The sequence below is a fragment of the Camelus ferus genome, chromosome 9, assembly GCF_009834535.1.
Source record: "Camelus ferus isolate YT-003-E chromosome 9, BCGSAC_Cfer_1.0, whole genome shotgun sequence".
NCBI lineage: Eukaryota > Metazoa > Chordata > Mammalia > Artiodactyla > Camelidae > Camelus > Camelus ferus.
In genome coordinates, this window is record NC_045704.1 from 77,778,002 (window position 1) to 77,804,246 (window position 26,245).

Consider the following 26,245-nt stretch of genomic DNA (forward strand, 5'->3'; position numbering starts at 1 on the left):
TTGGTATGTGAATGCTTCCTAGAAAAATCTTTTTCAGAGAAGAGATGCATTATCTCTGTCCCAATCACAACTCAGTGCCATCTTTTATTCTTAAGATATTCATTCATTTCGCTCATTTACTGAACAAATTTTTAATGAGCACTCACAATACTTCTTGCGCTCTTTCAGATATTGGGGTATAGGATGGGCAGGACAGATTCATAGCAGTTAATTTCACTGATGTGGATGATGGGTAGAAGGGAGCTGGGACAGGGTTTGAGAGTAAGGTTTAGAGGAATAGGGAGAATAGGAGGTTTGTGAATGAGTCTAAATTTATTCTCAGATATAGTTGTGGGGTGAGAATTGAAAGCTTAGCCAGGAATAGGTGTGGGGCTGAGTAAAGATAGTAGAGGAATGGAAATCATCTGTTTCTGTTAACTGCCCACATTGAAAATTCCATCTATTACCATATGACCCAGGAATCCCACTCCTGGGCTTGTATCCAGAAGGAAATCTACTTCAGGATGACACCTGCACCCCAATGTTCATAGCAGCACTATTTACAATAGCCAAAACATGGAAACAACCTAAATGTCCATCAACAGGTGACTGGATAAAGAAGATGTGGTGTATTTATACAATGGAATACTACTCAGCCATAAAAACTGACAACATAATGCCATTAGCAGCAACATGGATGCTCCTGGAGAATGTCATTCTAAGTGAAGTAAGCCAGAAAGAGAAAGAAAAATACCATATGAGATCGCTCATATGTGGAATCTAAAAAACAAAAACAAAAACAAAAACAAACAAACAAACAAAACAAAGCGTAAATACAGGACAGAAATAGACTCACAGACAGAGAATACAGACTTGTGGTTACCAGGGGGGTGGAGGGTGGGAAGGGATAGACTGGGATTTCAGAATTGTAGAATAGATAAACAAGATTACACTGTATAGCACAGGGAAATATACACAAAATGTTATGATAACTCTCAGAGAAAAAAATGTGACAATGAGTGTGTATATGTCCATGAATGACTGAAAAATTGTGCTGAACACTGGAATTTGACACAGCGTTGTAAAATGATTATAAATCAATAAAAAATGTTAAAAAAATTAAAAAAATAAAAAAAAAATTCCATCTATTGCAACTGGCATTTGCAAAATGTGATTAGGCAACCACTGAATCTCATAGAAACTCAAGCCATTCATCCCACAGTTATTATGTGTATACTCTGTCCTGGATGGTGCTGTAGATTTAGGGTAGAAAGACACAAAAAGAAGGCACTGTTTTGTGCTTTTGAGGAGTGTGCTTTTGAGTTTAGGACCAGTGGAACCCTAAACAGGAGCCAACTCAAATAATTAAAATAATTTGACCAAGTAATAGTGTTACAGTGTTTGACACTAGCATGTAGGTTGGGCCTGGTCAGAGTCACCTTGAGGAAGAATTACAAAGATGTGAAAGCGTTTTCAGATTCTATCAGAAAGAGTTTCATTACCATTTTAATCAAAATCAAGAAAACCCATTTGTAGCTTATAAGATTAGGAGCTGTCAAGTTAGTCAATTTTTTTTTTTTCCCCGAGTAGCTAGAGTTGGCGAGAGATAAAATGAGGTGAAGTGGCTGGCAAGGACAGTTTGGGACTTAATTTTGGAAATTAACCTCTGGGACTGATGCTGAAAGGGAATAATCTGTGCCAGCCAACAGAGGTGAAATAATAATTGTGTTCAGAGGGAATGGGGGAGGCTTCAGCAAAGAGTTGAAGTTTGAATAGGATTTTCAAGAATGTTTAAATGCAGAGGCTTGGCATGTTTAGAGAGACACTGGGTGGGTGAAAAAAATTATTCTTATATTTTAGGTTAAGGAAACTTGCTCATTTCACAAGAAAAATAGATCTAACTTTTCCCATGAGACCATAATTTCTAAACTTACTTGTGTTTGAAGTCTTGGTGTCTAGCAGTTCCAGGCACATACAAGACAAGGTTTCTGTTATTTGTTTTGTTTTGTTTTTTTAAAGATTGAATAACCATTTTTATTTGCTCTGTGACATTTCCCATCTGTATTTCTGCTAACCATTTCTTTTACTGAATTAGGAATCTGGGAGCTGGTTATTGTATTAAGTATGGCACTTTGAAAAGCATTTTGGATGAAATGTAGTTTTTACCTTAACCTGAATTTTTATTCTGTTAGCTCCTTATGCCTCAAGAATAGAAAGGAATCAGTGGGAACAATAGATAATCTCATTATTGGAAGTAGCATGAATGGTGCTCCTGTTATCTTTAGTTATAGATATTCACATTTTTTTAAAAGGACAGCAATCCAACTTGATTGTTCTGCTGATTTGAGACTCTGTAACTATAGAATATCCTTGAGGATAGGAGCTTGGCTGCCGGACAGCTCTTACTTCCTTACTGTTGCTGCACTCTTTAGTTCTTTCTGCCCTTTGTCCCTTCTTGATCAGGAGTGCATAATTAGAGAACATGCTGATCACTGTATTATGGTAGTGTTGTGAATTGTTAGGTTAATAGGAAGATGTGAATCCATGGTTTGATTTGAAGCCTCTTTGTGTCAGAATTAGAGATTTAGTCTGCTTTTAGCATTATAATTATTATAGACTATTGGAGTGTAGCCATAAAACCCATCTAGGCCAAAGCCCTTCACATTTTATGTATAAGGAGATGGCATTAAGTTAGGTGACTTGCCCGAGGTAACACAGCTAGTCGTGGCAGAGTTAGGACCAGTCTCCTCTTCTCCTTCTCTTTATTACTACACAGTATCCTTTTTTTTTTTAATTTAAAAAATTTTTATTGAAGTAGTTTACAATGTTGTGTCAACTTCTGGTGTACAGCATAATGTTTCAGTCATATATATACATACATATATTTGTTTTCATATTGTTTTTCATCATAGGTTCCTATAGGATATTGAATATAGTTCCCTGTGTTATACAGAAGAAACTTACTGTTTGTCTATACAGTATCCTTAACTAAAAGAATTTTTTAAGTGCCTGAGTTGTGAATGAAAGTTGAGAATAACTTAGAAAGAAAAATCAAATTTACTGACTAAGCTTTCAATCTGCTGAGATAGAGAGGCTGTCTATGCCTGTTCCAATCACATGTTCTCATATGTCTGATTGTGGAGGCCTGTAGAGAAACCATGAGAGTGCCTTGGTCTAGCACTGGCTAGAGAGTTAACCAACAATAGTGGCATATTGGGATTTAGCTGTGCAGACCTCTAGAAAAGGGACTGTGCTCTAGTTACAACCCTGGCCTTTAAAAGTTTCACAGTTTCTCCACAGAAACAAGTATTTAAAAGGAAAAGGAGGTGTTTCAGGTGCCACTGGAATAACTGCTAGTACACGCTGGTAGTGGTACAAAGACCTGTAAGGAAGCTTCAAAGGAAAGCTGTAGAGACACAGATGGGTGAGAAGTGTGGGGAAAGAGGTAGTAGACAGGAGTATCTAGGGCTGAAATTACATTTAAGGAAGAAAGTGTTTATGTTCTTCTGGGTGGGGCAGAGAAAATGAATAATGCTTTGATGTAGTTTACTGTAGCTTTTAGGTTATAAGTTGCTGCTTAAGTGTATGAATCAGGTTCCATCTGTGGTTTTCTTATTGTGAAACAGCAGCTAAGTATAGATACCATTTCTACTGAGATTTTGAACCATCGGTATCCAAGGAGTTTTTCTTAAATTACACTCTTTGGCCCTTAACTGGTATGTACTGGTAAATTTGGGTCTTAAATTACTTGGTGGTACTCAGAACGGAGAAAACAGCATTCATGAATAATGGCCAGTTAACATTTATTGAATACCTAGTATGTGCCAGGCACTGCTCTAAACATCTTCTATTGATCCTTGTTTTACAGATGAGGAAATTCATTGTGCCTGAAGGCACAGAAATGTAAAAGAGCATCATATACTCATGTACCTTCTTTGGACTAGCTCTAAGTTTTCTTTGAGTCAAAATGAAAGAGAAAAAAGAGAAAGTATCAGGTGACACAGTGTTCTTGAGTATCAGCCATCCTTTAGAGTTAATTTTTAAAATCGGTGTGTTTGTGAGCTGAATGTGTTTACTCATATAATGATTTATATTAGCAATTCACTGGCCTTTACAAAAAATCTTGCAAAGAAATCATCACCATCTCTTATTTTTCACACCCATACTGTAATATATGTTATGGGAAGAAATAGGGAGACATGTGATATGGTAACTGCTTCCAAGGAGCTTCTTGAAAATAAAATTTAGAACGTATTTAGGTAAATACAGTGATTCCACTGTAGAGTATGTGCTGGTAAATTGTTTTCTGTCTAATAGTATTGGAGATTATGCGTGCTGACCTGTACACACACTTCTTACTTGTTTTGATTGTTTATAACCTGATTTTCTAAATTAATTCTACCACTTTATTCTCTGCAGATTGCCTTGCTTCTTTTATTGAGAACAAGACCATCTAACAGCCACTTGTCTCCCTTTTCTCTCGAAAATCTCTGTAGCTTCAACCTTCATCCTTTCTTCCTGTTTATATAGGTTGTCCTTTAGGTGTATATCATTTTAAGGATAAATCTTTTAAGTTAAATGGATCCCATTCCTTCTTGTCTCTGGAACCTTTCAGGCTTTTCTCCTCTATGTATCGTACTCCCTACCCAGTTGCATCCCTTCTGCCTACAGAGTCATCTTCAGTTCCTCCCTCTCCAAGCCATAGATCTGTCTTTGCAATTGTGTTACATCTGTCCCATTCTTTATATCCTTACTATTGAAGATTGAAGATGGGCAAATGAATCTCTCCTTAAACTTGTGACGAATTTTGAAGAAAGATAGGTAGAAAGATGTAGATAAAATTAGGAAGTTTCAAACACCGCATATGTATTGGGAGAGGAAGGTGAGACAAGGGAAGCTGTTTGGGAAAAACCTAAGAGTGAGATGATATTAGAGAAAACTTCCTACTGAAGCAATGGAGCACAGAGTACTGAGGTAAAAATGAACTCCAATCTATTAAGAAAGGGTTATAGGAAATGTTAGAAGAATTTGGAGAATTGCTAGATAAACTGATGATTTTTTTAACACCTTTATTGTGGTATGGTTCCTGTACAGTAAACTACACATATTTCAAATGTACAGTTTGATTACTTTTGATAGATGTATACACCAGTGATACCACTACCGCAATCAAGATAGAAGATAGCTAACCTTTCCATCACTCTCCAAGAGGTGCAGAATAAATTCATGATTTTTCAATAGTGCCACTTGGAGATGATGAGAAAGAAGAGGGACTTTGAGCTAGAAGTTTGAGAAAATTACAGCAGTAACATACAGTAGGTGTAATGTCAGGCTCAGACATGTTAGTAGAAAGGATTAATTTGAGAAATGTATAAGAAGATTTTGTTACAGCTTGATGTAAGGAGAGAAGACTGAGTGAGTTCCAGATGACTCTTAGATTTCCTACTTGGAAGAAAGGTAAGGTGGTGGCACTTTTCATGGTGACCTAGAAACTCAGTGGGTCAAAGACTTGGTGTCAAGCGGTTCATTCTTTATTTGTATGAAATGCCATGGAACACCCACTGAGACAGATCCTGTAATCAGTTCTGTGCTGTGGTCAGTAAGAGATGCCTTCTTTTAAGAGATGGCACTGGATGCCTAATAAAAGCTGAGTAAATACATGTTGTGTGATAATAAAGAGAAGGACAAACTGGCATTTTATGAGGGAGCCTTGGGGAAAAAAGAGGGAGAGGTAGGGCAACTTTTTTTTTTTTTTAATCAGCAACTTCATAGGGTAGAACTTAATGAGATGGGTAGAAATCAATTCTGAGATTAATAAACTTATAATTTCACTCAAAATAATCCAACGTCAGTGGTAGAAATGCTGTTTTCAGTGTTTAAAAAGTGGTGCACATTAATTACTTCATCAGTCTCTACTTCTTGTAGTTAATTTTGTAGTTGTTGCTAATGTGGGATAATTTGAGAATTCTGTGTTTTAAAGTATTTAAAATATAACTGGTATGCTTTTGTATTCTCTTCCTCAGAATTGAATCATTAATTGTTTCAAGATATGCATAGATGAAATCACTTCTTTCTAATAATGTCATTAGAAAGTTCTTTGTGTGCTACTTGAATGAATGTTAACTATTTTAGTGCTACCCTTGATTATCAATTAAGTGGTAAGAACAGAGATAAAATCATATATAAATGTCTCTTGATTCTGTAAAAATGTAGATGTCTGGAATTTTAAAATTATTTGAACTTTATTTTAACTAACATTTTTAGTTGATAGAGTTGAGAAATACTAGTAAAGGATCATGCTTATTAAACATCAGTCATTCATCTGTTCAACAGTGTTTATCTGCATAACCAGTTTATGTCAGGCCCAGTTCTGGGCCCTGGGAATACTAGCATGAATAAACCTTCATGGAGCTTATGTTTTGTGGAGAAGACGGGAAATGAACGAATCTGTAATAAGAAGAAGTGATAAGTGCTTTGAAAAAATATAACAGAATGTGATCGAGAAGGGGCTATTTAGGTAGATTAGTCAAGAAAGACTGTTCTGAGGGAAGCGGAAACTGGGTAAAGAAGATCTTACAAAAACTTATTTCGGATAGGGGGAATAGTAAATGCAGAGACCATGCATGAGTCAGAATCTAGCTCATAGAGAACCAGTTCGGTATGTTGGAGGAAAAGCAAGAAAGCTGGTCTGACAAGAGCAGAGAAAACAAAGTGGAGAATAATAGAGGTTGAGGGTGCAGAGGTAGGCAGGGTACCAAGCATATTGGGCCTTATTATTACCAATGGATTTTGTTTTGAGTGTACTTGGACACCATAGGAGAGTTTTAGGGCAGAATTGTGTGACAGAATCTTTATTTACATTTTGCAAAGTTCATTCCAGCTACCAGGTGGAAAACTGACCATGGGAAAGGCAAAGTCTGAAGCACTGGACCATTTAAAAAACTTTTGCAATGATCTAAGGTGCTTGTGATCCAAGGTGCTTGTGATCATCCATTGTGGTGCAGGAAGAAACTGTTAGAACTACATTCATATTTATTTTTAAAACTTAAGCTTTACTAATATTCAATATACGTATTAGTCCTGGCACCCACATTCCATCTGTCTGTTAGCTACATGTCACTTACTAGTTTTGACCTGAGAACTAGGTGAGTGCTGGTGTCATTTACTGAGATGAGAAAACAGGGTTGGAGCAGGGTTTGTTTGAGGGTTAAGGGTGAAGTGGGGAAGCAGTAACTCAATTTGGGGCATTTTAAGTTTGAGATGCCTGCTAGAAATCTAATGAGATTTATCAGGTAAGTGGTTTAGATGAGTCTGGAGCCAAGGTTAGAAGCTGTGGTTTAGATTAGAGATCTAAATTTGGAAATCATTAGCATAGAGGCAGTGTACAAGAACTTTGGAGCCAAACTGTGTGAATGCAAATTTCAGCTTTGCCGCTTACTCACTGTGTAATGAAGGGCAAGTTAACTGGACATCTCTATAAAATGGGAATAGTGATAACATATACCTCACTGGGTTATTGTGAGGATTAAATGAGTTAACACTAGCAAAGTGTTTAGAACAGTGTCTGGCGTGCAGTACTCACTAGATACTAACTGTTGTTATCAGTTTGTAAGATTGGATGAGATTTTGTGGAGAATGAATGTAGATAGAGGAAAGGTCCCAGGAAGGAGCCCTGAAGCAATATAACGTTTAGAATTCAGAGAGGGAGGAAGTTGAGAAGGAGTAGGCTAGAAGTTAGACCAGTAGTATATGGGATCTAGGAGCTTGCCTAGTGAAGAAGATATTTCAAGGGGAGAGGTCATTAATTTGGACAAATTATGCTTGAGAGATTGAGTAAGATGAGAACTGAGAATCGACCATTGCATTTGTTGAGATAGAAGTTATTGGATACCTTGAGAACTGGGTTCAGTAGAGTGGTGAGTATGAATACTTGGTTGGAGTTGGTTAAGTAGAGAATTAGGGCTACAGAATTGGAGAACATGCATATAGACTACTCAGGGGTTTTGCTATGAAGATGAAGAGAGAAAATGAAGTGGTAGCTAGAGGAAGATTTGTGGAGTCAAGGAAATGTAGGAAGTTGTGTGTGTGTGTGTTGATTTTAAGATGGAAGACAGTATAGCAAGTTTGTATACTGGTGACAGTGACTCAGTGGGAAGAAAAAACTCAGTGATATTTGAGTGATACGGGATAAGTGCAGCAGCCAAGACCTTGAGTGGGTAAAATGAGGTGGATAAGTGCACAGTTGGAGAGGTTAGTCTTAGACATTGACAGAGATAGTTCATTCACTGATGAAGGTAGAGAATACTAGTGATAGATTGATGTGCTTGGTTATGGGAAAATGAGATACGTAATTTTTTCAGAGTGCTTTACTTTTTCCAGTAAGAGAGAGGCAGGGTCATTAACTGAGAGTCAGAAGTGGAAAGGGGTTTGTAAGGTTTGAGGGAGCAGGTGGCGTCAGATAGGCATCTTGGAGAGTGGGAGAATGAGTTGACTAGGGAAATGCAGATAGAATGTCAAGGAGGTCAGAGGGCCCATCTGACATTTGTGATTATTAATGTGATTCTAGCTGGCTGAAGTGGTCTTGAGGGGGAATACAGTGGAAAGGTGGTGGGCCTCCTCTGCTTCTGTTTTGAACTCTTTAGTCTCATGGGTGAGAGTGCTACTGCTCTTGGAGCATTCCTCAGGTCCCAGGGGGTTGTCAGAGGAATTAATTAAAGCCAATAAGCCAAAAATTTATCATTTCATTTTTGCCTGTGTTCAGTGTCTGTATCATGTGTGATGCTTCATGTAGAGGGTGAGTTCTGAGAGGTGTTTATATTGCCATATCTCTTTTAGAGTGCCTGCTTTACCTAAGTGATATCAAGTGGGCCCTGGGACACTTTCAGTGAATTATTATTTGGTTACTGAGTAATATAAAGAAAGTAAAATCTCTAATGGAGAAGCTGAGTAGTTTTTCCTCACCTTTCCCTAGGACTTGTGGTTTCCATTAATCTAGAGTTATCACTCATGTTGATTTCATACTTTAGTGTTAGATTATAGATGAATTCAAAATCTGGTTTTCTTTTCTTTCAGGTGCTGGGGAATCTGGTAAAAGCACCATCGTAAAACAGATGAAGTAAGTTGTTGCCCTTTATAAGACTACAGTTCCTCATAATGCATAAAAGTCCATAGTATCTTTTCATTTCAGGTCCATGGTAATGATTTGTGGTTTTCTTCTTTTTAAAGAATCATTCATGAGGATGGCTATTCGGAGGAAGAGTGTAAACAATATAAAGTGGTTGTCTACAGCAATACTATACAGTCCATCATTGCGATCATAAGAGCCATGGGACGGCTAAAGATTGACTTTGGGGAAGCTGCCAGAGCAGTAAGTGTTTATCATTTCCTCTTTACTTGCTCTTTTTCAGTTAAGCAAAATTTGCTTCAGGTTTTAAGGAAATAAATTTAAGCAACAAGATAAGATATAGCAAAGTACTATTGGCTGCTTTCAGATATTTAGGAGATAGTAGATTCCTGCCACAAAGATGAGTCTAGGAAATGGGATTTTGTGGATGTACTGTAGGTTTCTGTGCTGTTTTATTCACTTGTTTCTTTTACAGAACTGTTGACTTATTTTATAGTAGTAAATGATAGTAAATTGAAATAATCTAAAAGAGGTTGTCATGATACGTAGTTTTGCTTTCACAGGCGTAGAGATTAAAGGCAAGTATCAATCTCTCCAAATAAACTTAGTCAGAACATGAACACTATCAATTTTAGAGGCAATTTTCTGGTATTTAAGAATACTATGTCCCTGTACTATACTGAACTGTAGGCTATAGAATTGGATTATACCATGTCCTAGTATAGTTCTTGCACATGTCAGATATTCAAAAGTTTTGTTGATTGATTATGATACTTAGTGGGCCTTGAAAGTCTAGTTTGTAAATTAGGGTATGTGATGAAGTGGGGAGAGAGTCAAAATGAAGGTGGGGGATTTTTTGTATCATTATCAGCTAAATTCCAAGAGGAGGCTAGGAATGTAAAGAATGCTTTCCTAGAACTAAGGGAGTCATCAGCTGTGTTCAGTGTCATACTTAGGTGCTATGGGCAATAAAAGGAAGTGACTTGGGAGATGACCTGGAAAGGCAAAGCTGGTATGTTGGTGAAATAGCTTAGGAGCCCTTTTAAGCAACTTCTCAACTTCTCAAATGCAAATTAATATTCAGTAAATAAGTGGGGAAATTGTTGCAGAGAAAAATAATAGAAGCATGGTTATAATTGGATATTACTAGACTGGGAAGTCTAGAAGTGCTGTAAAGGAAGGGGAGCTAGAGTAAGGGTTGTAAAATCATTGGAGAGAAGAGGAGCAAAAGAAGGGAAGAGGAGATGTGTGAGACAAGACTTCTGTCTTTTTGGGAAAAGGTTCCATATCACAACAATTAGAGACTTTATTTTTCTAAGCCTCTGAGCAGGGAAAGTGTGATAGCTAAGGCGAGAATAAACAGTCTATTTGTCTTACTCCTTTCTATCCCTTCTCTCGCTTGCTTTAATTCATCATCTTCTTTCTTCTTTTTTTCCTCTTTCCACCAGCTCTCTCCTGTGTTCTATTTTCTTCCTCCCTTTTCTCATTCCTTCCTATCACCTGTTTTTCTGTTGTATTTGCTGTATCCAATAACTAGTCAGTAAAACTATTTATTCTCTTTCCTCTCTTTGTTGGCTTTTTCTCCATCTCCATTTTTTACTTCTTCTCTTAGTTTCCTCCTTTTTTATTTCTCATCCTCTGACCTCCTTTATATCTCTTGACCATCCTTCCTCCTTTCATTTCTTTCCTCTATCAAATTAGTTGTTATTAATCTTTGGGTCCTATCACTCCTTTCTCACCAGACGCAGTTGACATTTTCTGTCTTAGTCTGTTTAGGCTGCTGTAACAAAATACTACTGATTTGATAGCTTATAAACAACAGAAATTTATTTCTCACACTTTGGAAGGCTGGAAGCCTGAGATCAGGGTGCCAGCATGGCTGAGTGAGAGCCCTCTTCCAAGTGACAGACTTCTTGCTGTGTCCTTATTTGGCAGAAGGGGAAGGAATCTCTCTGGGGTCTCTTTTATAAGGGCACTAATCCCACTCATGGGGGCACCACCCTAATGATCTAAATTAGCATGTCCCAGAGGCCCTGCCTCCTAATACCATCACTTGGGCATTAGGATTTTCAGCATAGGAATTTTGGGGAGACACAAACATTCAGACCATAGTCTCTCTCCTTTCATCTTTCCTTTATCAAATCAGTGTCATTAATCTCTGGGTCCTAGGCACTCCTGTGTCATCAGATGCAGTTGACATTATTTCCTCTCAGGCTCCCTGAATCACCTAGCCCTTCAGTATCCACCCATCCTAATCTACAACCCTGTATAATTTTTTCAGGGTTCTGTTTTTTCCTTTAATATGTAATGATTTATATTTATAGCTCCTCCCTTTTCCTCTAGTTTTTTATATTGGCTACAGAGTGAATGGAAAGGCATAGAGCTGTGTGTGGGATAGCTTGCTTTTTCATATCTACTTAAGGGTAAATATATGAAGTTCACTGTGAAGAGGGGCCTTTTTATAGACCTATGAAAAGGGTTTATTGTGGGCAAGCAGGAGTAGGTCTGTGGAAGGGGTTAAGTGATAAAGGAAAAGTGTTTCTTCCTAAAACTGTTAACAAAGTCAGGACAGCAAAAATATGTAGCAGTAGCATTCTATTTAAAAGTTTCTAAAACTAGAATTGTGGTATTTTAAAAAAACAAAGTTAATTCTTATTGAGGTTTTGAATACCTGCCTGAGTAGAGGTCAAATTTTAGAACCAAGGGACTGTAAAGTTTTCAAATGTTAAACAAAGTGCTGTACCATATACATAAAAGGACATGCCCACTGTTGAGTATGTTGCCAATTTGTGTACTTTTTCAACTTTCCTCGTTTGTTCCTTTATTTAAAATTTTTATCTCTGAAAAGAGGGGAGGGCAATATAGATACTAGATAAAGTTTCTTAAAGAGGGTTGGGTCTAAGTATTATTGGAAAGGATCTCAAAGGAAGAGAGTATTACTTGGCAAAAGCCATTAAGGCTGAAGATCCTGAGTTGGGCAAAATTAATTGCAATGCACTAAGATTAATTTTGTTTTGTTGAGGTGGATGCATAAGTTTTGAGAATACGCAAGTCTTAGGAGTTTTTGTGTATAATTTGACCTATGGTCTGAAATGCTTTTTGCTTGCTAGTGTCTTGTCCTAATGACAACTTGTAATACCGCTGATTGCTCCACTTCCCCCACTACTTTTTCTTTACTCAGCAAATGGTTTTTTTAGTACCTGCATTTTTATAGTTATTAGGCATTCTCCTGAGGCAGGTAAATATTAGATTTGAGGTGGGGAAATCATCCCATGAGACCTATATTAAAGTATCTCAGGGCTGAGTAGAATAAAGCAAAGCAATCAATCACAATTCTCATACCCTTTTCTGTCCTCTCTACTTCCCACATATTTTAGGTTTGAAAACTGTCACCACTGAGAAAGCTATATCTATGACACTTGAAGTTTTGATCAAATCTGTCTCTGTAACTTTCTTTTTCTCCTGCTGCCTTTTTTTCTCCTCTCTTATTTAGCAGATTATTATTCCTTTGGGGAAACCCAGAGACTGAGTTTTCCCTGAGAGATTTATTTCCCCCACTAGGCTTCCAGACTTCTTAAATGCCTCAGTCTCTTCTTCTTCCTGTTCCTCTGTCTGAGCTTAAGAGAGAAAAAGAGAATATGATTTCCTTAAACTTGATTAATGTTTTACTCCCTATGACGTGTTTAGACTTTACCTCTTACGTGCTAGTCTTCTCATTTTTTTTATTGTAGGCTTCCTTTAACAGAATGGGGATGTATTACATGTATATGTCTCACAGATCTTTTTTTTTTTCTGCCAAAAAAAAAAAATGAGTAACCAGGATGGAGATTTGTAGGCCAGTCAGAAGAGATCTCTTCCAGGGGATGGTGGTGTGTGGAGAAGTGGAAGGGGGAATGAAATCATTCCTCTGCTCAGCTCTGCACTTCTAACTGTAGTGGAGTGAGAAGGGGTCAGACTTCATTGTAAATTCTCTCAGACTGCACTGCCAGGAGAGGTCTCTTTAATACTTCTTTAAAAATAATAATAACATATAATATGTGTGTGCATGTGTGTTTTAAAAAGACTCTTGTTAAATCTTTAAGAAATGGAGAATCATCTATCTCTCTCTCTTAACTGCTTTCTTCAGGACGATGCCCGGCAATTATTTGTTTTAGCCGGCAGTGCTGAGGAAGGAATCATGACTCCAGAATTAGCAGGAGTGATCAAACGGTTATGGCGAGATGGTGGGGTGCAAGCTTGCTTCAGCAGATCCAGGGAGTATCAGCTCAATGATTCTGCTTCATAGTAAGTAATTTTTCTCTGTGAAACTATGACAAAATAACTTAGTGACCCTAGAGAAATTTCAGTGCCCGTTCTTCAGGAAATGTTTAAGGAACAGACACTCTTAGAACTCTGTAGGATCCCTTTACAAAGATTGTTTCAGTTTAGGGTTATAGGCCCTTAGTCATTTGGAGAAAAGTAATTCTTCTTGGAATGTAAATGGGAGATTTGGCATCATGAAAGTAGCTCCATGGTCATTTATAGTAAGCAAGTGAAAGAGGAGAGAAATCTACTGCAGCTGGGTCCTGGGTCTCTTCCAACTCAGTAAATTCCCTCGTCATCAGGGCTTTACACTGATTGCCAGCTAGCGAGGAAAATGACAATTGTGGTATCCTTTTTATGCATACACTCTCTGTGGCTGGCCTGCACTATGAATTTCTCTGGTACTAGTCACCACTTATAAATCTTTTGCCAGATCACAATAGTAGACTTTGTATCAAAAGAGAATGTTGGGAGTGAAGCTGAAGCATCTGTTTGTTAAGGATATTTTCTTGAGTGTTGTATAGTTTTAGAGGATTTGTAATTAATACTTCAGTTAAGCTATTATATGCTATCCTATATTGCTTCTTTTACAGTGAGCTTACTTATAAGACCTATATTCAGAATGTATGGGTTTTTATTCATAACGTGCTTTTGGGGGGCTTGGTGAGTTCTTGTTACCTGTATTCATCTCTGTACTAAATGAAGGAATTTTTAAGCATTAAGATATTTTTCCCAATATTATATTTTTCTACTTTTCCTATCATTCTAGCTTAAATAGTTATAAGAAGAAATTAAATGATGTTTGAAAAATTTAGCTTATTCTTTAAATGAAAACTTGACTTCAGAAACATTTCAGGACTCTTGCCCATCTCTCAATAATATTTTTTAGTTGTAGATATATTGGTAGTTTAAATAATTCTCCCAGTAGTCTTCAAAGCTTACTGTAATTTTTTAAACTGTATATTCAGTAAGTTCTGAATCCTCTAACTACACCTGAAGATATATGATTTATAGAATTTTTTCCCCATAATTGTTGATCTAAGCTTGACTGATTCCTTAACATTAATGATGGTACTTGATTTTATAGAAGATTGTTAATGATTCTCTTATAGTGGTATCCCCTATTCAAGAAAAAAATCTTTAGGAACCGTGAAATTGTGAAGAATTTAATTTAGTTTTGAAGCAGTTTTTTTCATTATTTCACTGAACAAATTAAGTTTCTTTGGAGGTATTTACAATTTGTTTTTGGCTTGAATTAAAAAAAAACCCTTTTCTGTTTCGTGAGTCAGAACAGGAAATACTCTTTCTTACTGAGTTTAGTTCTTTTTTTAATTTTAGTAGTCCAAGTAGCATTTTCTAATGTTCTAGAGAATGTTTAAACATACAAATAACCCATTAACTTTAAACATCTGAGGGCTTTTGTTTTGGTTAGGTTTTTGTACTGTACAGTGTGCGGTTGATTTAGTATTAAATTTCAGAAATCTTTAATAAAGAGTAGCATTTCCATTTTTTTTTTTTACAGTTTGATTTTGGTAGAATTAAAGCAAACCCTCCCTTTTTTTTGAATGGAAGTTCTAGGGATTGAACCCAGGACCTCATACATACTAAACATGCACTCTACCACTGAACTATACTCACCCCCAATTTTGGTAGAATTAAAACCTCTTCTGTGTAGTGTATGTAGTGTATATTGTATATTCTGTATAGTGTATATAGTGTATATTGTCCTGTGCTTGGTTCACATTTTTTTCTCATTATCATTTCTGTGACATTGATGATCTGATTTGTTCTGCCACTTTAGAGAGGTTCAGAATCTACTTTTGGCAAGAAACTAATTTATTCAGTTGACTTGCTGTGCACATGAGTGGCTTTACTAGGTAAAAATAAATGTGTATTTTACTTATTTAGTTACCTAAATGATTTGGATAGAATATCTCAAACCAACTACATTCCAACTCAGCAAGATGTTCTGCGGACAAGAGTGAAGACCACAGGCATTGTGGAAACACATTTCACTTTCAAGGACCTGTACTTCAAGTAAGTCATTAGCCTTTTTCTAGATATACCAAACACAAGTATCTTTCCTTTAGTTAGTTTCTCTTCATCGGGATAAAGTTTCTCTAAGCAGTATTCCTTGATTTAGAAACTTATCATGTTCATCAGCCAGTGTTTGCCTGTTTTAACTGAATCGGGGCCCAAACATTTCTTCTTTCCCCAGATAGCATCAAATATTTGTGTCCATTTGGAGGAATTTAAATTCAAAATTAAATTGTAACGTATCAATAAAAGCAATCATATGATTACCAATTTATTTTATTTTAATTTTATTCTTTTCAGCTGCTTTTTTGTTGGAATCACCACAACAGGTATTGAATGTTTGTTGTGTAGAAGGGTAACAACAATACTAAAAGGATAGAAAGCCAGTGTTTTGATTTAGTTATGTGGCTTTGCTCTGGCATTTTGATATTAAAATAGAAATGCTTTTTTCACCAGTGTCAGTCCTTTCTTTTTGGATTGCACTTCCCTTTAAGTTTAATGGAACAGAGCTAATATTGTCATGGCCTTTGACTGATTTGTGCACAGTATCATGTACAACTAAGTTCTTAATACAGTGCAGAATGGAATATTGATCTGGGAAATAAAGATATTTTGGGGAGTTATGACATATAAATAATTACTGTTTTAAACAAAATCCTCTGTACAGCATCGGCATTAGTAATTCTGAAATAGGCTTCAGCTTGTCTCTGTTAATGGTCCTTTGTAAATAATAGAACTGTCTTTTTGGTTCCTGTTTTCTGCTTTTGTGACCTTTGAGATAGGAATAAACTTTCCCTCTTCAATATATGATATATCCTTTTTAGCTACCTCAGTATCTTTGTTTGTAGAATGTGATATTCAGCATTGTTGCATGCAAATGTAGCTTCTACCTGAGATACTCTGTTTTCTTTTCTCTGAAAAAAATTGCTTCACAGGATTTGCAAAATCTACACTGAGTTTAGGTATTACTAGATACTAGTTGATGTCTTGTTATCTGTTTTTTAATTTAAAAAATTATACAGTTTTTAAAAGTTGCTTTCCAATTACAGTTATTACAATATATTGGCTATATTCCCCATGTTGTACAATACATCCTTGAGCCTATCTTATGCCCAGTAGTTTGTACCTCCCACTCCCCACCCTCAACTGGTAACCACTAGTTTGTTCTCTATATTTGTGAGTCTGCTTCTTTTTTCCTATATTCACTAGTTTGTTGTATTTTTTAGATTCCACATATAAGTAATACCATAAATATTTGTCTTTCTCTGTCTGACTTATTTCACTTAGCACACTGCCCTCTAAGTCCATCCGTGTTGCTGCAAATGGCATTATTGCATTCTTTTCTATGGCTAAGTAGTAGTCCGTTGTATATATATAACACATCTTTGTTACCCATTCATCTGCTGATGGACACTTAGATTGCTTCTATGTGTTCACAATTGTAAATAATGTTGCTATGAACATTGGGGGTGCATGTATCTTTTTGAATTAGTGTTTTTGGGGTTTTTTGACTATATACTGAGGAGTGGAACTGCTGGGTGATATGGTAGTTCTACTTTCAGTTTTTTGAGAAACTTCCATACTGTTTTCCACAGTGGCTGCACCAATTTACGTTCCCACCAACAGCATACAAGGTTCCCTTTTCTCCATATCTTCATCGACATTTGTTATTTGTAGGTGTGGTTTTGTGTTTTTTTTTTAGTGTTAGCTTGAGGCTTTGAAATCTTAATACAGCAATACAGATTTGAGACCTGGTGCAGGAAAATAGCAGTTCTGCTGAGTATTTTTAGACTAGAAGAGCTGCTTATCATTAGTGCTGATGAATTTGTTTAACGAGAGTGGCAGAGGCTCCGTAGATGATCAGCTGTGAGACTGAGTGAGGTGTCCCTGGGTGCTGTCAGATTAGTAATCAGTGTGTAATTTATGTTGTCGCCTTTATTTATTTAGTGTGGGAAAATTTTTTGTTGATGTTGTCATAAATTAATCTTTAGTTAGATAAATCGTACTGTTCTTATGTCAGGATCAATAGCCAGATCTTATAAAGGTGCTGCACCCACTTTATTGTTGGCATGTAGATATCTGATTATGAAGTACTATCACTTCTTCCTTTTCCTCTTCTCTCTAGGCAAAACCACTATCCATTTATTCAGTCATTTATTGAGCATCTGCTATATGCAAGGCATTGTGTAATTGCTTACTTGCCTCTCAGTTATGAGGTAATGTTTATAAAATGTTGATATGTTAGTGAATGGTACTGTAAATGTTAATATGTGCTAAAAGCCCACCTTGGGAACTTCACAGTGTTCTATCAATTTTATGAACTTTATAGAAAGAAATGGAGGAGCAAACTGAAATTATTGGTGTACCAGTGTGTGTCTCCTCTTGAATGATGAATGGTGAAATATATGATGTTACCTTTCCTAAAACCAATAATATGACCTTATATTAAGGCCAACTTGTGACAGATTGCCTCATTTCAGGTGCCATGATTAATGGTTGAAAAGAACTGGGTAAGAGTAGCCAAAAGAAAAAGTTGGGTCATGAAAAATTGAGATGACTGTTCTCTTTCAAATATACATTGAGAAATTACTCAACTATGTCTTATTTCTGTCAACCTCTAGAGGCAAGATTCTCTGGAAATAGACCCCTAGTCACTGTAGATCTGACACACTGAACCAGCTTGGCAGAGTTTAACCTTTGAAAATGTTATCATTGTCATAAAACATATGTCTTAAGAGTATCTAACCATTTGTCCGCATACCTCCTCAGACCCTAGTACCAGCTAAAAGACAAGGCAGTGCAGGTTCTCCTTTTACAACAGGAGGTAGATAAGGACACTGCTGTCAGAAGTTCAGCAGTTGACTCAGGATATCAAGTAGGCCACCCAGAAGGGAGTAGTGGACTAAAACTAATCTGGAGTGGAACATAAAGTGTGTGAACAATTGAGACTTTGTTATTAATTATGTTAAAATAAGACTTGGAGTTGGGAAGTACTGGTTAAGTTTTGTGTTTAGATACTGGGTTTGTAGAGTCCTACCATAAAATATAATTTACTTTTTTCCATAATTAATCTAATATGTCTTCCTTAAAGTAAAGAAAATAATCTCAATTATACCTCAATTTTTTTTAAAGAAAGAAACAAAAAGTAAGGAAACAAACTTTTGAATTGGTAGAGCTATGGAAGTAGAATGCAAGTTGAGGATTTATATTTTTTCATTTTTCTTTTTTAACTAAAGAGATAAACCATTTTGAGAGGTAGAGTAGTGCTGTGGGTAAGAGCTTTGGTGCTGGAGTTAGAGTTCCAGTCTCCATCTCTTGTAGTGGGCAAATTATTTAACATCTGTGCCTTAATTTCTTCATCTGTAAAATGGGGAAAATAATACTGCTGACAGGAGTGTTACGAGGGTTAAATTAGTCACTGTAATTTAGGGTGTTTAGGGTAGTGTCTGCCACCAGTAAACACACAGTAAATATTAGTTGTTATTATTATTGTTACCATCCTAAGTTGTATTACTCAGCTTTTCATTTTTCCTGTCTTTTTTCCCTCCTTTAATCCATTCAGTGCTTACTCTGCTGACTTTTGGCACGTCTGATATAAGCTTTGATTGTGAGGAAGCTCAACTATTTATCTAAAATGAGAATTTTTCATTCTTAATTTAATTTTCTCATTATGTTCTCTTTTACATTTAACCACAGATAATTATTTTTATTATGTTTTATCTGCTCCTTGTTTGTCTTTTTTTTATTATAAACAGGGTTTTGAATGTGCAATAGTAAGAAATCACCTAACCATTTCAGTTTAGGAAGGGGTGTGTGTGTGTGTGTGTGTGTGTGTGTGTGTGAGAGAGAGAGAGAGAGAGAGAGAGACCTTGTTGAAATTGTGCTTTCTTTCCCCGTACTCAGGATGTTTGATGTAGGTGGCCAAAGATCAGAACGAAAAAAGTGGATTCACTGTTTTGAGGGAGTGACAGCAATTATCTTCTGTGTGGCTCTCAGCGATTATGACCTTGTTCTGGCTGAGGACGAGGAAATGGTATGTTGGAGCTTCTGGTAAATAAAAGGTCTAATGTAGGCAGAAAATGGAAAATAACCCTTAGGAAGACTTTGTGCATCCATTTACTCATTGAACCAAAACTTAATATCCTTACTTTTTCTCCTTGTCAGTGCGATTAGATTTGCAAAACATTGATCCATGTCCTATTAACGCATAAGAGATAGGATAACACATTGTGTATGTGGGCAGGATTAAGTCCCCTTGTTAGCCAGTCCTTACACCCACCTTTCAACCTCCAAGAATTACAGAAATGAGGGCTGACTCAGCTTTTGTGTTATCAGTGTCTGACTTGTTTCTGTGATTCAGTGCTTTTAAAACCTGTTGGTCTGTTTTTTTCATGAAGTTCATCTACTTTTAGTTTGCTACTGACCTGTCATCCTTTATTTCTTTTTCAGAACCGAATGCATGAAAGCATGAAGCTGTTTGACAGCATTTGTAACAACAAATGGTTTACAGACACTTCAATCATTCTCTTCCTCAACAAGAAAGACCTTTTTGAGGAAAAGATAAAGAGGAGTCCATTAACTATTTGTTATCCAGAATACACAGGTAAGGGATCATGAAAAATTTTGTTGGAGGTACACATGTTAGATCCAAATTTTAGTGATCTTTCTACAACTTGTATTTTGTTTTGAACAATGTGTGGTTCTCCTTAGGGAAAGTGTTCACTGGTGGTGGTATCAACATTAAGCATGTGATTAAGACCCGTTAAGTCTAAAGTGCTATTCCAGACATAATTGAGTTTACAGTGTTTATTTTATATTCCTCTCCATTTTTTGAGGCAACTAGAGAAAGATAAAAATCAAAATTTGATGTAAATATATTCATAAAATACAAGGGTAAAATACAGATTCTTGTTATACTCGGGAATCTGACGTTAGTTGTAGAAAGAATTTCCTTTTAGTATAAAGAATTTCCTTTTAGTATAAAATGTTCATTAATAGAAGAGCAAAAGAAGTGGTTACCTCAATGGGACCAATGTAGTCTTTTTCTAGAGGAAATGACACTTGGAGTGAGATGTAACAGGATGAACTAGAAATCATCAGGCAGATGGGGAAATAAAAACATTTTAGAAAGAGGGAATAGTGTATATGAATAATTATGAAGTTAAAAAATGACATGATTTGTTCTGGAACCTAGGAGGAGTTTGGTATTGCTGGAACTTAAAGTGGTGGGGAGGAGTGGGCAGGGATGGCCATGGAGGGCATTGTGTCTCATGCTGAGACAGTGGGGAGCTACTGAAGGATTTTCATTGGGGTACATGATGTAGTAGAAACTGTGCTTTAGAAAGATTATGTGATGAATGGCAATATAGATATTAGGGGAGTTGAAATAGGACTCTCTTAGGATGCAGATAGAAACTTCTGGTGACGATACAAGGATATATCATATTAGTCACAGAAAGAATGCAGATGGTTCTTAAGGATGCAGTTAGAATTAGGAAATAGAAAGCTGTCAAGAACTCTGGAAGCACCTCTTTCCCCATCTCTTTTTCTCTTCTTCTCTCTATATCGTCTATTCATTCGCTCCTTACTAATTTTCTCTGCTACTCGGTTTATGTGAAACGTTGGCCCTGCTACAGTTTCTATGTCTCTTCCATTTAAAACTAGGCTAGACTAGGGTTGGTTGCTGTGAGGTTCAAATTCCTGAGAGAGAGATTCTGGCCAAGGTGATGTCACAAAAACCCTTTCTGTAGTCAGTCAGTCAAGGTCAGAGATAGAAACGTGAGTGCCAGGGCTGTACCCTGTGCCCTTTAGATCAGAGTTGAGTATTTCCAGGAAAGGAGAACTGTTTTTAGTTGAGCAGACATTAAATGCTTGGTATAACAAGGTGAAAGGTGTAGCTAGGGTAAGGAAGTGAGAAGAGTCAAAAGTATTCCAGAGTTCTGTCTTGATTGAGGGCTGGTACTGTGATCTGAATTCCTACTTAGGAATGTTGGTTTTGAAGTATCTGTGGAACATCCAGATGGAGATATCTAATAAGTAGTTATATATGTGGCCTTGGAGCTTGGGGAGAGGTTATGGGTTAGTAACAGGTATTGAATTGGGGTCATGTGTAAATAAAACATGGAAATGGATGAGATGACCTAGCACGATTATACAGAATAAGGAGAGAAAAGAATAGAATGAGAGTACCAGCTTCTGTTGGCAGGAGAGAAAGAAAAGTTTGTATAGGATACAAAGAGAAGAGTCTGGAAAGCCAAAGTATCAAGCTAAGAGGATAGTTTGAGGAGTGGTGAACAATGTCATGTGCAAATAAATAAAATAACATTTTGAAAATGGCCCCTTGAGTTAGCAATCAGGAGATTGTTGACTGTTATGGGGAGCATTATCAGTGGAATGATGAGAGTAGAGCCAGAAACAGTGAGTTACTGAGTGGGAAGCGAGGAAATGAAGACAAGTATAGCCTGCTTTTGAGCAGCTTAGATTACAGGGGAAGGAGGGATCTGAAAATGTTTATAGACTTACAGGTCAGATACTGAAGCAAAAAAGAAGTTACACAAAGTGGATGTAACTGATGGAGCAAGATTTGTAAGCGGGTGGGAAAAGAAGGAATCAAGAGTAGGTAGGATAAATGGATAAACATATTGTGTGGTATGTCTATACAGTGTTCATTGGCACTGAAAAAGAACAAAGTACTGATAACGCTACAAATTCAATGAACCTCATAAACATACTAAATGAAAGAAGCCAAACAGAAAAGTTCACACTTTTATATGATTCCTTTTATGTGATATACCCAAAATAGACAAATCTTTACAGACAGAAAGCAGATTGGTTGGAGATTAACAGGATATTGGTGCAAAGGGAAATGGGGAAAGATTACTTAATGGGAATGGGGTGTTTTTCTGGAGTGGTGGAAAAGTTTGAAACTAGAGAGACGTGATGATTGCATAACATATAAATAAACTAAATGACACTGTATTGCAAACTTATGTAACTTTCATTTCAACTTTTGAAAAAAGAGTCTAGACAGAGCAATTGAATTTTGAACCAGAAAGAAGACATCTCTAAGACCAAAGGTACAAATGAGTGCAGATACAGGTAACTTTTTAAGCGAGGTTGTGGGCTAAAAAATTGAGATATAGTTTAAAGTCCTATGACCTCTGTTTTCTTGAGGAAGTTAGAAATGTGGTCATCTGTTCAGAGTGAGAAGGGAGATGAGAGTTGGGTAAGTTTATAGAAAGTAGCCAAGTTCTAGGATGGGAGAGAAATCTTACTTAAGACAAGTAAAAGGATTGACGTTAATGTTCAGCAGGGAATCTTCACACATAACAAAGAAGCCTCAGGCTATTTCAAGCATCTACCAAACGATCTTCCTTCGGTTCTTTAAATATTCTGTTTAAATAATAGTCATTTCTTTCTTAAGCTTTTGTTACTTAGTCTTCTTTACATACTTACGTGTTATTTTTTTTCATGCTTAATGTCACTGAAAACAGCCCCTAGTTCAGAGGAATGACTGTGTGTATTGTCTTTGAGTTTCCCTCAGGCTGTTCTGAAGGCTCACAATAGACAAGCTGGTGTAGGAAGCAGGCAATTAAGAGTGCTAATTACAAATGTTGTTGGAAATAGGGTTTACTTTTGGGTCCTCTCATTTGAAAAAATAACAGATTTATTGAAATACAATTCACATACCATAAAATTCACCATTTAAAAGTGTACAATTCAGGCCCCTTTCCCTTTTTGCATCTACTGGTTTACCTTTGGTTATTTAAATGATTGCCTTAAGACTCTGAGGTTAAACTCCTTAAAATTGGAATGATTTTGAAAAGAAGTCCGGCTTACTGTTTTGAATTGTTTATTTCAGCATCACTCCAAGGAGCACACGTTCTCTGACCTTTTAAACAATTGTGTTCTTCTAGAAATGCATCCTCCCTAGTTTCCTTTTATACTTTCTAGATTTTTTTAGCTAAAAATTCTGAATGAAAGAGAAACAAAAGTTTTTTTTTCTGAATCTTTGTGATAATTTTGTTTTACTTATGAGTAAGCGAAATTGTTACGTCGTCATCATTACTCTCAAGAAGAATATGATTATAGAGAAACCTAATGATTATAGAAAAGTAGAAATCTGTTTATATTCATTTGGGTCATATTCCCTCTCTCCATAAGTAAATGGTGATGGCCTGACTTAGTTGACTCTAGGCAGCTGTAATAATTTGAACTGAGGATATTGGGTGTCTGCTTCAGGTTCCAATACATACGAAGAAGCAGCTGCTTACATTCAGTGCCAGTTTGAAGATCTGAACAGAAGAAAAGATACCAAGGAGATCTATACCCACTTTACCTGTGCCACAGATACCAAGAATGTGCAGTTTGTTTTTGATGCTGTTACAGATGTCATCATTAAAAACAACTTAAAGGAATGTGGACTTTATTGAAGAGTATGGATGTTGATAAAAGGTAAAGCTTTAGACAGTTTATTTAGAGTGCTGTAGTGATGTCTCTTGACTTTGTAAACTTTTTCTAATTACAGATGTTCTTCTTTTCTAGTTATTACAGTGTGGAGTGTTGAGACCAGACTTCTTTTGCTGTCTCATTGGGCAGCTGCAAGCATGAACGGGACCAGGGAATGGCAGCAGCATGCAGAATCTTAGCACTCTTTAGCACAATCTTCTGTATTAGGGAACTCTTAATTGACACGAGATGCTAAAGTCAGACATTGGAATTGGAACAACTGTAAAGTATGATTCAGTCATCAATACATCACTTGGATTTCACAATCACAAATGTTTAGGGCAGATGTGAAGTTGAGGTGCTGCATTCCAGAACTTCAATATGTAGCTTATTTTTTTTTCCCTTCTTAACAAACCACCAGTAGTTCATTTTTAAAGTTTTTTTTTTCATCAAGGGAAGAATAACTTCACTAAATTTTATTTCTTTGCAAAAGAATCTTTATTAAAACACAAACAATCTTAACTATGCACATGATGTGACCAGATCATCTTGAAAATATTCCTCTTAGTAGGAACTGTTTGTTTTTAACTCTTGGTATGGTCAGAATATAGTATTTCCATAATTACTTAATTCTTTACAATTATTGGGGCTCTACAGCTTTTTTGGATGAAATTTATGTCACTATCCTGTTCCAAGTACCATTATGGTTTCTAAATAGTAATTACATTGAAGAGTTCTGTAATAGGATTCTAGCTCTCTCTTTTTTTTTTTTTTTAAACTTATGTTTTTTTTTTTAAACTTACGGTTAAAGGTTGACCTGGTTTAAGCTGATTACCAAATTACTAGATAAATGCTATACAGTATGATAAAGTCAACTTCTCAGATACAGCTGCACCCAGGGCAGCTGTCAATTAGAAATGCAAATTACAAAATTTGAAACAGAACTAGTGACTTTGCTGCTACGTATCTGCTAAATTGACCACTTTGAATCTTGCTTGTTTGTCTCAGTTATAGGGAGTTTTGTAAAAGATGCCCCTTGTTTTCCATCTTCCATGACCTTTTCTGTTGGGAAACATCTAAAGTGTATTAACAGTGCATGCTTTTACTTTGTCAATGTGGTGCCAAATCCCTGTTTGCCATTGTTTTCATTGTAGCAATGTTAATTGTAGTGATCCTTAGTCAGTACCTTCTTTTGCTGAAACTATTGATTTTGGGACTTTTTTCCACTTTGCCGTGTGTACAGATTTTAATCTGTTATAGTTGGCAGCAGTATTAAAATGGTGAGTAAAGAGTCCAGGTTTGTTCCTGTTTGTAACTAGTCCTTTCTGGAAATATTTTCTTCTGTTTTTTTTTAATTTTAATTTTTTTTTGCCCCTGCTGAGTGTGCTTTGGCCTTTGTCTGAGAATGGGTTTAGGTAGAAGGGTTCCTAAGGTCTAGTCTTTTCGGTGTAATAGTATTGTTGAATCTCGGCCTGACTGAAGGTCTTATGTCATATCTGTGTAAGTGATCTGTAGTCATAACCCATTTTCCAGATTTACATTTTGGTTGTGTAGAGAGCTTTACTCAACTCAGCCTACAGGTCCTTTTGTACAATGTACAGCAAATGTCATCAAATACTGAATGGTCCATTGGAGGAAGGCAAATGAAGAGAATGCATGTTGAGCATTCCAGATCAGTTAAGCAGTGCCTTTTGAGATCCAATCTTTTTGGATTGGATTCCATTTCATCTTTTGATGTGACCTTTCATTAGTTTTTAAAAAAAAGGTTGGTGGTCATCAAAGCTGGTTCAGAAAGCAAGCCACAGCACTTCAGTGCCTTTATTGATAGGTTTTTTTTTTCCTTTTTGGGGAAAAATATAACTATGCAGACGGTATAATTGTATTATCTAACAAAAACATTTTTTTTAATATTGGGAAACTGGATCTAAAAGAAAGAAAGTTATCAGCTTCAATTGGTGATTGACTTCTGCCCACAATGTAAATAGGGTTGATAGTTCTTACTTGTTCGTTTTGAGTATATCTTTTTCTCATTGTATTCTGTAATGTAGGATCATCTGGAAATGAGAACTAGTGGAATGTTGTTTTGACTGTAGTCTTTCTCTAGTCCAGGCTAATAGGCTGGTGTTGTTGATAACCCAAAATAAGAGATAATCCAAAAAAATTAATTTTACTTTGAAATGCATTTTGTATTTTCATTTGAACACAGATGTCCACTTTTTTGCCTCTACACCATTTACATTTGTCTTGTGTTTACAGGAAGATCACCTCCTAACCCACCATCCCAAATAATTTAGCTAAATGCACATTCCTTGATGACACAGGGACACAATTTCAGTCAGTGGTTTTCAGATATGC

At 36.3% G+C, this 26,245-nt stretch overlaps 1 protein-coding gene across 1 annotated transcript in view; it reads left to right on the forward strand.

Moving 5' to 3' along the window:
• Positions 1–26,068, forward strand: part of GNAI3 (G protein subunit alpha i3) — a 38,320-nt gene extending 12,252 nt beyond the window's left edge. Inside the window, exons 2-9 of the mRNA XM_006179955.3 lie at positions 9,052–9,094; positions 9,205–9,346; positions 13,230–13,387; positions 15,314–15,442; positions 19,346–19,475; positions 19,892–20,045; positions 23,684–23,896; positions 23,987–26,068. Coding sequence (XP_006180017.1) covers positions 9,052–9,094; positions 9,205–9,346; positions 13,230–13,387; positions 15,314–15,442; positions 19,346–19,475; positions 19,892–20,045; positions 23,684–23,874 — 947 coding nt within the window. The 3' untranslated portion in view covers positions 23,875–23,896; positions 23,987–26,068. The remainder of the gene's footprint in view (positions 1–9,051; positions 9,095–9,204; positions 9,347–13,229; positions 13,388–15,313; positions 15,443–19,345; positions 19,476–19,891; positions 20,046–23,683; positions 23,897–23,986) is intronic.
• Positions 26,069–26,245: the final 177 nt, after the last annotated feature.